Source organism: Dipodomys ordii, unplaced genomic scaffold (assembly GCF_000151885.1).
Source record: "Dipodomys ordii isolate 6190 unplaced genomic scaffold, Dord_2.0 Scaffold47, whole genome shotgun sequence".
Classification (NCBI taxonomy): domain Eukaryota; kingdom Metazoa; phylum Chordata; class Mammalia; order Rodentia; family Heteromyidae; genus Dipodomys; species Dipodomys ordii.
In genome coordinates this window covers 229,758-241,876 of record NW_012267263.1, presented here as the reverse complement: position 1 = coordinate 241,876, position 12,119 = coordinate 229,758, and the positions used below count along the sequence as shown (strand labels likewise).

Below are 12,119 nucleotides of genomic sequence, written 5' to 3'. Positions count from 1 at the left end.
ACTCCCACCAACAATGTAGTAAGGTTCCCTTCTGTCCACATCCCCTCCAGCATCTGTTGTTATTAGAGTTCTTGATTATAGCCATTTTAACTGGGGTGAGGTGGAATCTCAATGTTGTTTTGATCTGCATTCTTTTATGGCTAGAGAGGTTGAGCATTTCTTCATGTGTCTACTGGCTCTCCTTCTTTCTTCTTCAGAGAAGTTTCTCTTTAAGTCTTTAGTCCACTTATTTATTGGGCAGTTGTTTCTTTGATGATTTGTTTTTGGGGGATTTAATTTTTTGATAAACTGGATATTTCTTAAGAGACTAATTTCTACTTACAGATTTAGAAGGTGGTGGGATTGAGGCATTATTCTTGGCTTTTAGATAAGGCCTGTAAAAAGGAAAATAAAACTAATCCTTAGTACAGAAGGATCAGCAAATCTTAGGAAGTATAGAGATTAACAATTATGATCAAAATTTTCAAGTCATTAGAGTTTCTGTATATGGTAAAACAATTAAAAATGATCAATAATTAAAAAGTTTCATTATTATACCTTCCTGGTCTTGTATTCCTTCAAGAAGTCACAACAGCTCTTAACAACTTTTTGGTGATCCTTTCAGAAATATTATATGCATAAATGCAGCATTCTAATAATACTGATAAAATACATTTGGTTTCTACATTATATGTGTAGTCTTATTCAAATATCAGACACTGGAGTGAGACAATTATCTGTTTTTTTTTAAAAAAAAAGTTCATTGTTAGCTGGGTGTCGGTGGCTCATGCCTGTAATCCTAGCTTCTCAGGAGGCTGAGATCTGAGGATCATGGTTCAAAGCCAGCCCAGATAGGAAAGTCCATGAGACTCCTATCTCCAATAAACCACTAGAGAACTGGAAGTGGTGCTGTGGCTCAAATGGTAGAGCACTCACCTTGAGCTGAAGAGCGCAGGGACAGCGCCTAAGCCCAGAGTTCAAGCCCCACGACTGACAAAAAAAAAAAAAAAAAAAGGTTCATTGTTAAAGTATTTCCAAATATTGGATTTTCAGGGGCAAAAATGATATATAGCTGACTGTTTATATCTATGGACTATACAACTGTTAAAACTAACTTTTGATAAAAAAATTGAAAAATGATATTGCATCTGCATTGAACATGTGCAAACTTTTTGTAATTACTGCTAAAAAACAACAGTATACTACTGTACTGTATTAGGTATCATAAGTAATTGACAGATAATTGCACATAGTTTATATGCAAATACTATTCTATTTTATTTTACACAAAGGTCTTGAGTACCTGTGGATTTTGGTATCTGGGGGTAGTCTCAAAACAATACTATCTATACTGAGGCATGATTCAAATAAAAAACAAGAATAAAAACAGGGATGTAACATAAAATCTACCTAGTGAGGTTAAACTGCAAAAAATAAAATAAAAGGAAACCAGCAGCATTTAGAAAGATTAAGTATCTATTGGGAAAAATTACAAAGAAAGACAGGGTCTTGCTGTGTAGCTCGGGCTAGTGGAGAATTCACTATTTAGCTCAGGGTAGTCAGTTTCTTGATAGCTGGGATTACAGGTATGGACCACCATTCTCAGTCTACCAATCACTCTTTTTTTTGTGTGTTGGTTGGGGGCTTGAACTACTCAGGGCTTGGGTGTTGTTCTTGAGCTCTTTTTGTGTTGTTGTTGTTGGTCGTGGGGCTTGAACTCTGGCTGTCCCTGCACTCTTCAGCTCAAGGCTAGTGGTCTACCACTTGAGCCACAGCACCACAGTTTTCTGGTGGTAAATTGGAGATAAAGAGTCTCATGGACTTTCCTGCCTAGGCTGGCTTTAAACCTCCTGAGTATGAGCCACCAGTGCTGACTCTATGAATCACTCTTAATGCTATAATACTTAGTAAGACACAGAGATCCTTCCCCTCTGAGGGCTTATGTCCTAGGATTTTGAACACAGCATCTAGTTTGCCAGACAAGGGTTCTACCACATAAGCTGTACACTTAATAAGCCCTTGCTTCAAGAGAAAAATGGTTTCAGCTCAATTAACCAAGGAAATAGAGTTGATTAAAAACCCAAGGCAAAATTAAAGGTGACAGTTAACTTTTCAAGAAAAAATGGAGTAATACAACAGGAAGATAATATACTGACAGAAGACAAGAGTGAAATGGTTATGTTCTATCTAACTCAAAAGACAGAAGACAAGAGTGAAATGGTTATGTTCTATCTAACTCAAAAGTACATGTTAGGAGATCTCAGTATGCTAGTATTGAGAACTGGCTTTCAGAAGATACACCCAAACCAGGGTCATTCAACTGACTGACCAAAAATTGTCTTCATAAGAATCAACTTCGCCAGAAAAAGAAGGGACAAGAATATCTCCAGCATGATCCCTAATACTGTAGGTCCTCCTTTTTTGGAACACAATAATAATGCTTCCATCTCTGCCAATAGACTAGGTTTAACTAGTGCTAGTCATATTTGGACTAAAGTACTCTTTTTATGTAATCTTCAGATCTACAATGTAGGCTGAATAGGCTATAAACAGAAAAGGGCTACCTGTAAAAAAGACTTTAAGTTAGTATTAACAAGGACAACAAAACTGGCATAAATATGTAGAGAAACTCACTTGGTATTTAGATTCTTCAGTTTTCCCTTGGCTGCTAAATACTCCTGGAGCTTTTTCTGACGCTCTTCTGTAAAACACAGAACCAAATAAAAACAGAATTTAGCTTGAGATTTTATCAAGTTCATATATATCCTAAAACATGGCACTTTTCTATAATGATTTTAATTTATAACATAATGTGAAAAAGTATCCAGTCTTTAAGTCTGGCTTCAAGTTAGTATCAACATTAACAAAATCCAAGTCTTATAATAAGCTCCTTGTATTACTATTTGTAATAAGCTACTTATACTACTTCTTTTAATCCATACAATCATCCCACTGGGTATTGTGCATTATGAAATTCAAAGAGGGTAAATGACATGCTTCAAGTTATCTAGCTAGTATAAAGCAAAAGCAAATCTGAGATCATAGTTATTGTATCCCAGAGTCCTTAATTAGGACATTGTTCTCAGCTATAACACATCATACTTTACATGAAGAAATTCTTTTTTTCTTTTCTTTTTTTTTTTTGTCGGTCGTGGGGCTTGAACTCTGGGCCTGGGCGCTGTCCCTGCGCTCTTCAGCTCAAGACGAGTGCTCTATCACTTGAGCCACAGCAACATTTACAGTTTTCTGGTGGTAAATTGGAGATAAGAGTCTCACGGACTTTCCTGTCCCGGCTGGCTTTGAACTGAGATTTTCAGATCTAAGCCTCCTGAGTTGCTAGGATTATAGGCATGAGCCACCGGCACCTAGCTTACATGAAGAAATTCTAACTGGCCTACCTAAACTGTTGAGCCAAGGCTGGTCTTGTGTGTGTGTGTGTGTGTATATTCTTGTGTTTCCTTCTTGAGATGGATGGTGATTTTTACACACAAACCCTTACTCAGTTCCTTTTGGAACTAAAGAAAAAAGAGCCAGGTTGGCAGGGTAGGGGGAGTTAGTGGTAAACATCTACACAGTAACTTTTTATGACAGGCATTTATAGGAAAATAAAAAGTTAATATAGGCTGAATATACTATTTCAACATCTGAAATTTAAAAGGGCCAACATGACACAAATTCCATGCTTGACTTCATGTATCTGATCAATTAAAACACATATGCACTACAAATATTGTATTAAATTACCTTCAAGTTATGTATGAAAAATATATAAAGTATAAATGTAGCCAGGCATGGTGGCCCACCTTGTAATCTCAGATACTCATGAAGTAGAGGCAGAAAAATACCAGTTTGAGGGCAGCCTAGGGAAAAATGTAGTAAGATCCTATCTCAAAAACAAGCCAGGTTGGGGGCTGGGAAGGTGGCTCAGTGATAGAGCACTTGCCTTGCATGCATGAGGCCCTGGGTTCAATTCCTTAGTACCACATAAGCAAAAAGAAAAAAGCCAGAAGTGGCACTGTGGCTCAAGTGGTAGAGCTCTAGCTTTGAGCTGAAGAGCTGAGGGACAGCGCCCAGGACCAGAGTTCAGGCCCCACGACCGGACCCCCCCCCAAAAAAAAACCCAAGCCAGGTGTAATAGTATATGACTATAGTCACAGCCACTCAAGAGGCAGAGGTAGGAGGATTATAGTCTGAGGCTGGTCCAGACAAAAGCATAAGACCCTATCTAAAAATAAACTAAAGCAAAAGGAGATGGGATGTGACTCAAGTGGTAGAGTACTTGCCTTGACTTCAAAATCAGGTACTGTCAAAAAGAAATGCAACTGAATTTTATATTCACATCCTCAGGATATTTTATTATACATACAAGTATTTCACAATCTGAAATCCTTCTGATCACTAGCAATTCAGATAAGGGATACTTGAACTGTTTCTCTGATTTCCAGAATACTTTCAATATAGCAGTGGAGATAAACACAACACTGATTATAATATATGGCAAAATCTAGATGCCCTAAGAAAAGGTCAAAGAAAAAAATTGTGTGAGTTCATCAGTGCATGGTGAGAGGAGCAAATTGTTTTGAAAAGATTAAAAATACATTTTTTTTTTTTTTGTCGGTTGTGGGGGCTGAACTCTGAGCCTGGAAGCTGTCCCTCAGCTCTTCAGCTAAAGCCTAGAGCCCTAATACTTGAGCCACAGCACCATTTCTGGCTTTTTTCTGCTTATGTGGTGCTGAGGAATCGAACCCAGGGCCTCATGCATGAGAGGCAAGTACTCTACCACTGAGCCAACTTCTCAGCCCTCATAATCATTTTTTTTTTAAAAAAAAAAAAGGCTGCAGAGGTGCAAAACTATTCTTAACTCTCCATGGTTCCTTTTTGACTCTAATGCATCTTTATCAAATAGCTATGAGAAATGTACTTAAGTTCATGTTCAACATGTAGAGTCTCACATACAGGGTTAGAGAAACACCTCTTGAAGAGTTGTTACACAAAGCACCAAGGACAGGGCCTAGGACAGGCATGGTTGAACAATCAACACTGAATGCAAAGGAATCTTGAACACTGTTGTGGGAATGTAAATTTGTGCTGCCAGTATACAAATAAGCATGGGGGTTCTTTAGAAAACTAACAACTACCTCCTTATGACCATGCTATACTACTCTTGGGCATATATCTAGAGGAAATGTAAGTCAGTACACAATAGAAATACCACAACAGCCAACCTATGGAACCAGTTCAGGTGTCTATTAACAGATGTAATGGATAAGGGAAATGTGGCATACATACACTACTCAGCCATAAAGGAAAAAAAAGTCATTTGCAAGAAAACAGATGGATCTGGAGATCACCATGTAAGCAAAATTAAGCAGACTTAGGAAGACAACTATTGCATGAACATGAACATACATGGGGAGCTATTTGGATAGGGGAACTGGAAGGAAGTGGGAGAGAAAATGGGAGAGAATTGCAGTTCTGCATGAAACGATCAGAATAAACTCACTCACTCAAAATTGTAAGAAAGATTTTTTAAAAGGAGCTGGGTTGTGGGAGAGTTAAGAAATAGAAGGGTCAAAGTATAGTATGTGCATGAATGGAAATACCGCAATGAAGCCTCCGACACAATCTAAAAGCCCTAATAAAAAATGTGAGGAAAAAAGATCGGTTCTGTTTGACCGCTTGGTGGCAACCGCGCCGGAGCATAGAGAAGGGCAGGAAAGGCTCCAGACTGATCAGAGTTCAAGGAACCCAGGAGCCTAGGATCCCGCGCCCACGATCCAATCAAGCTCCCAGAGGCAGCAGGGGTGGAGGGGCCGAGCACCCCCTTCTGGCTACCTGCAAAGTCGGCAGCAGCTCAGTGCCCGGACCACACCTTCCCACCGTGTGACCTGTGGTGTGACCCGGGGCGGAACCCTAGTTTCTTTATCTCGACCGTGTTTCAACCCTGGACAGGGCTGTTGCAAGGCCTGAAGTGGGGACTCCATCCCGGGTCCAGGCCTCTACTACGGGGCCCGGTCTGGGGAGACTGAGGCAGACGTGAACGCAAACGGGAACCGTCAGGTGGAAGGACTCCCTATTTCCCCGCCCTTGCTCCAACGCCTGCCAGAGCGGGGCGCGCGTTGGTACTCACCAGCGGCTGCGGAGGGCCCAGGCCCCACCATGATTCCCAACTAGGACAGTTTTCCTTTCAAAGGCCGCGCCTAGGAGCCGCGGCTGCGGAACCGCGCGTCTACACTCCCATTGGCTTTCGCGGGTTTGAAACTCACCAATTAGAAGCATATGAGGGCGGGACAACAGGAAAAAGACCCAAGGTGCGGGCTGCTCTGGGGCGCTTTGATTGGCCGAGGGTGTAGCGTCTGTCGGCCCGCCGTAGAGCCCGGCCTTTGCAGACGCTGTCACCACAGACGCTGTCAGCGGTCAGGGCTCGTGGAGGAGGCTGTGGAAGCCCCACCCACCCAGCTGGCGCTGGGGCACAGACCGAAGCCATCCCAGGCTTAGGTATTCGTTCAGATTCACTGGCACAGTGGACAAAGAAACCCTAAATCTAAAGAGTTTGGTGCCTTAGAGTCCTTAAGGGACGGACGAATTTCTTTCATTTTTATAGTCTATTAAAAATATATACTCTATGTATATGCTGTCAATATGTATTAATCCTATTATATATTATTGTAAGTATATATCTAGTGTATGGTGTATACTATAATAGTTCATTATAGCACATACCTTTTGTTTGTCCACTCATCCACAGACGGATTTGTGAGTTGCTTCCACCGGTGGCTATTGTGACTAAAGTTATTATGAGTATTGGTGCATAATTATCTTATCGTTGGGCATACACCAAGAAGCAATACTGTTGCACCACAACATAATCCACATTTTAGCTTCTTGAGGACTATCATACAGGGTGGTGGCCTTCTCTCTGGCCTTTCCTTCACCTCCCATTGGATTGAACTCAGTGTCTGGACTTTCTATCACTTAAGCCAAAGTCCCAAAGTCCTCAAACCCAGATTTTCCTACTTCTACCTCCTGATTACCTGGGATTACAAATATATACCACCACTTCGGACAGGTAGCTCTGTTTTAAATGTATATATTTTTATTTGGCCTCCTCAGCTGGGATAGTAGAAGATAGGCTCAATTTTCTCAGTCGCCAGGATTTTATTCTTCTTATTTCACTCTATTTTTTCTATTTGACGTTTTCCCCTTATTTAGATATTCTGCAATTTCACAAAGCTCTGGGAAATGTTCTTGGCACTTTACCTTATATCCTTGGGAGATTGATAGAGCAGGGTCTTTGGTTACTGAGTTTGCTTAACAGTGGGGTACTGAGCATAAAACTATCACAACAGAACTTCCCTTTGGCTTCAGATAGGCAGTTTGGAAGAGCCATAACAGAGTTAATGGACTTTTGTATTTTGATTTTACATTAGTAGTATAAATTTTTTTTGAAGAAGGAAATTATCAGGAAAACTGGTGAGTATTTTAGTGAAAAAAAGCCTCTGTTGAGGACTATGAATTTGTGCTTAATGATTACTCTAGTAGTTTGGCAAGAACCTTTTTGAGAATGAATAAGAAAGGAGATCCTTCATAGTTTAAGAAAAGTGAGGTTGGTCTTTGATGAATCTGAGTGACTGGATTAGTGTAATTTTAGAAGTCATCTTGTCCTGTTTCCTACCTAATACTAGGGTATTCTCCAGCTCGCACTTTGCAGAAATGCTTCTGGTGCTGGGGGAACTACCTTGTTTCCCAATTGGAATTTTGAGGGACCTTATTAAATCTTCCTTAAAATGAGCTCAAATATATCCTTTTGTGTTGTGTGCTAGTACTGGTATTTGAACTTAGGGCCTCTCTCTCCAGATCAGCTTTTTTTTTTTTTCAAGGCTAGAATTCTACCACTTTAGCCACACCTTCATTTCTGCTTTTTTTTCCCCTGGTTAGTGGGAGATAATAATATCTCAGATTTGTCTGCTTGAGCTGGCTTTGAACTACAATCTTCATATCTCAGCACCTGAGTACCTAAGATTACAGATGTGAAGCAAACTCACCCATTTTATGCCCTTTTTGAGCTGGTTTCATCCTTTGGAGCATCATAGTTTAGATCTGAATCTTTTTTTCAGTTCTTTGGATATTTGAAGGACTATCTGAAGGACTATTTTGTAGGATATGAGATGTGTGGGGAAAATGAAGCAGGTTAAAAAAAATTCTTACTTCATCCAGCAGCTTGTCATAGTACACACTGTTCTTCCCTTGCTTATGGTACCACACTTTCTAAAAACTCAATCTCTCTTCATTTCTTCTAGCTAATTATTATTATCTTTATCAGCTTTACTGAGATGTTCTGGGTCATAGAACTCACTTATGTATGCAATTCAATTTTACAACTTTTTTTTCCAGTCTGGGACTTGAACTCAGGGCCTAAACACTGTCCCTGAACTTCTTTTGCTTAAGGTTAGCACTCTATCACTTCAGCCACAGTACCACTTTGGGCTTTTTCTGTTTATGTGGTACTGAAGAATTGAACCCAGGGCTTCATTCATGCTTGGCAAGTACTCTACCACTCAGCCACATTCCCAGGCCCGATTTTAGAGCATTTTTTAAATCATTATTTAAGGAAGTCCATACTCATTAGCAGTCAGTCCCCATTCATTTCTTCCTCCTAACCCCAGGAAATCACTAGTCTATGTTCTAGCTCTATAGATTTGTCTATTGTAGACATTTCATGTGCATGGAATTGTGTAGTATGTGATCTTTTACTTAGAATACTATTTTAAAGATTTATCCATGTTGTATCATGTATGGGTATACCACATTTTATTTACCCATTCAGTTGATGGACAATTGATTGTTTCTGCTCCTTGGCTATTACGAATATGAACTTTCATATGCAAATCTTGTTTGGACCTATGTTTTCAATACTCATAGGTATATACTTGTTATGTCTTGTCCCCTCTGAAACTTATTTTGGAATGGTGGTGGGAGGAAGACCTGCAGAAGATTGTTAGGAGAGATTAATATTTTTCTTGTGATAATAAGTAAATTCTTGAGCATTGGAATAAATTACCAAGAGAATGTGCTATTAGAAGAATTCAGCCTTTCTTGCATGTTCTTCTGCATGCAGTCACTTCTCCTTCTGTCCTCTATGATGTAGCATCCTTATATATCTAGGGTGGCTACTAGATGAAGTAACCCAATCTTTGACTTACCAGCCCAAAATGAAGAACTCGCCTTTAACAATGCCAGTCTTGGGTGTTATATTATAACAGAATACGACCTGTGAAGTATCTCATGAATAGAATAACTGCATCATATGGCAATTCAATGTTTAACCATTTTGAGGAACTATCAAATATCTTCGAAAAGTAGTTGCACCATTTTCCATACCCATCAGTCTCTCTAGGTCTTCAATAGAATTTGTTATTGTCCACCTTCTTCTTTTTCTAATTTTTGATTTTTAAAATTATTTTTAAATAGTTGTACAAAGGGGTTACCATTCAACATGTCAGTTTATAAGTACAGTGCACCCTCTTCCTCCTCCTCCTCCTCTTCCTCCTCTTCCTCTGCTTCCTCCTCCTTTTTCTTCTTTTTTGTTGGTCATGGACTCGAATTTAGGCCAGGGCTCTGTCCCTGAGCTTTTTCGCTCAAGCTCTGGGCCACTTTGAGTTACAGCACCACATCCAGTTGTCAGGTGGTTTATTAGAGACAAAAGTCTCAAAGACTTTCTTGCCTGGACTGGCTTTGAACTGCAATAATCAGATCTCAGCCTCTTGAGTAGCTAAGATTACAGGTGTGAGACAATGGTGCCTGGCATTAAATTTTTCTTTCTTTCTCTCTCTCTTTTTTTGTTGGTAGTGGGGCTTGAACTTAGGGCCTGGGCACTGTTCCTGAGCTCTTTTTTTGCTCAAGACTAGCATTCTACCACTTTGAGCCACAGGGTCACTTCCCATCTTCTTTATTTACATTCTAGTGGGTGTGACATATCATTTCATATAGTTTTCATTTGTATTTCCTTGATGGCTAATGATGTTGAGCATCTTTTCATATGTTTATCAAACAGATATGACCTTTTCATATATTCTTAGAAGTGAAAATCTATTAGGAGCCTTTGTCTTTTTTTTTTTTTTTGTCAGTTGTGGGGCTTGAACTCTGGGCCTGGGTGCTGTCCCTCCCTGAGTGCTTCAGCTCAAGGCTAGTGCTCTACCACTTGAACCATAATGCCACTTCCGGTTTTCTAGTGGTTAATTGGAGATAAGAGCCTCACAAACTTTACTGCCGAGGCTGGCGTTGAACCATGATTCTCAAATCTCAGCCTCTTGCATAGCTAGGATTACAGGCGTGGGCCACCGGCGCCTGGCTGCCTTTGCCTATTTTAAAATGGGTCATTAGAATGTGTTATGCTGCTACTACAAAATTCCTGGGATTGAGTACTTTGTCAAAAATACTTCTGAAGGCTTAGAAGTCCAAGGTCAAGGGGTACACATCTAGTGAGAGTTAATTTTGTTTTGTTTTGTTTTAATGCTCTATTATGGCAGAAGGAAAAAGGGTAAGAGAATGTGTATGTATGTAAGCAGGATGAGGGAACTAGAGGAAAGGGAGAAAGGGGCTGAACTCATTTAAAAAACCAGGAAACTGTTCCCACATAGTGAACTCACTTCTGCAATTACAGCATTAAATCATTATGAAAGTCAAACCCTCATGACTTTGTTACCTCTTAAAAATTCTACTTTTCAACATTGTTGCATTAGAAATTAACTTTTTAATGTCTATATTATCAATCAAGTCTTTTTGCTTCTTGAGTGTTCTTAGTTATCTCTCAACTTTAGGTCTGGGGGCTTCAGCTGGTGTTTGGGATATGAGGGAATTCACCAAGAGTTAGGGTGGAAATCAAGGAAGCAGAGGTTTACTTTCTTTTCTTAGAGACACTGTAGACACTGTTGGCCATAGTGAGATTAGGCCTGGAGTTTATAAACATTTAAGATGTCAAAGGAATATACTGCTGACATTTTGTATTTTAGTTCAGCTATCTATTCCAGGAAGCTTGTTGAAGTGGTCAGATTCTCACTGGGTTTCCAAGGTGGTTGTTTGTCAGCTTGCATAATACTTTCCAAGCAGAATTGAGGCATGTGAAACATGCTCTGTCTGGAGTGTGGGTAGTAGGGGAAGAGGGAAGAGCCAATAAAGGGCAAAGGAGGGTGAATATGGTCAAAATATGTTTTAAAAAATAGAACCCTGAAACTTGTTAAACTTGGCTTGGGAAGGGCTGAAGGGATATGAGAGAGTGGCAAAGAGGGTGAATCTGATCAAGGTACATTGTATGTGTCAAAATGAAATCCCTTTGTGCAACTAATTGATGCTAATAAAAATAAAGCTCTTTAGAACTAATCTTCAGTGCCTAATATTAGGAAGTGCTCACTCAAAGACTTAAAAATTCACCTAGCTAGGTGCTGGTGGCTTATGCTTTTAATCCTAGCTACTAAGGAATCTGAGATCTGAGGATTATGGCTCAAAGCCAGCCCAGGTGGAGAAGTCCATGAGACACTTATTGTCAGTTAACCACCAAAAAGTTAGAAGTTGACCAGTGGCTCAAGTAACAGCATTATTGTTAAGCACAAAAACTCAGAGACAGCACCCAGGCCCTGGATTGGCAAAAAAACCTAAAAACAAAACAAAAACAAACAAACACACACACAGACACACACACACAAAAGAAACAAAACAAAAATTCACCTCTATTCTTTGGGGAGATATTGGCTGGAAGATATAAGAAAGTTGAAATAATCAGAGAATCTAGCTGCAATGTATAGATAATTTGTTGATGGCCAGTAAGACTTAAGAGCTTTGCTTAGGAAACACTAATCGAATTCCTATCACTTGTTGAATGTACATATATGCTGTCTTCCTCTAAAGTACAAATTTTCAAAGAACAAGTTGTTTACCTGAGGTCCACAGAAAAAGGCTTATATTCAAATCCTTAGAATCTAAAAAGAGTTGTGAGGGTTCCTGGAGATGGTAGGCTACTGTGGATACAGACACTTAATTTGGGACAAATAATAAAGCTGATACAGGAGGTTTAATTGGAAAGATCTTGAGCCTATAGTTTGTCAATGGGATATGAGACTGCTTTTAAAACTCCCAAGGGCAAA

General features: G+C 39.7%; 1 protein-coding gene across 1 annotated transcript in view; it reads right to left on the bottom strand.

Moving 5' to 3' along the window:
* Ckap2l (cytoskeleton associated protein 2-like) overlaps positions 1 to 6,196 on the bottom strand; it is a 39,044-nt gene extending 32,848 nt beyond the window's left edge. The window contains exons 1-3 of the mRNA XM_013019689.1: positions 6,110 to 6,196; positions 2,614 to 2,680; positions 323 to 374 (exon numbers count right to left, since the gene is read on the bottom strand). Coding sequence (XP_012875143.1) covers positions 323 to 374; positions 2,614 to 2,680; positions 6,110 to 6,140 — 150 coding nt within the window. The 5' untranslated portion in view covers positions 6,141 to 6,196. The remainder of the gene's footprint in view (positions 1 to 322; positions 375 to 2,613; positions 2,681 to 6,109) is intronic.
* Positions 6,197 to 12,119: the final 5,923 nt, after the last annotated feature.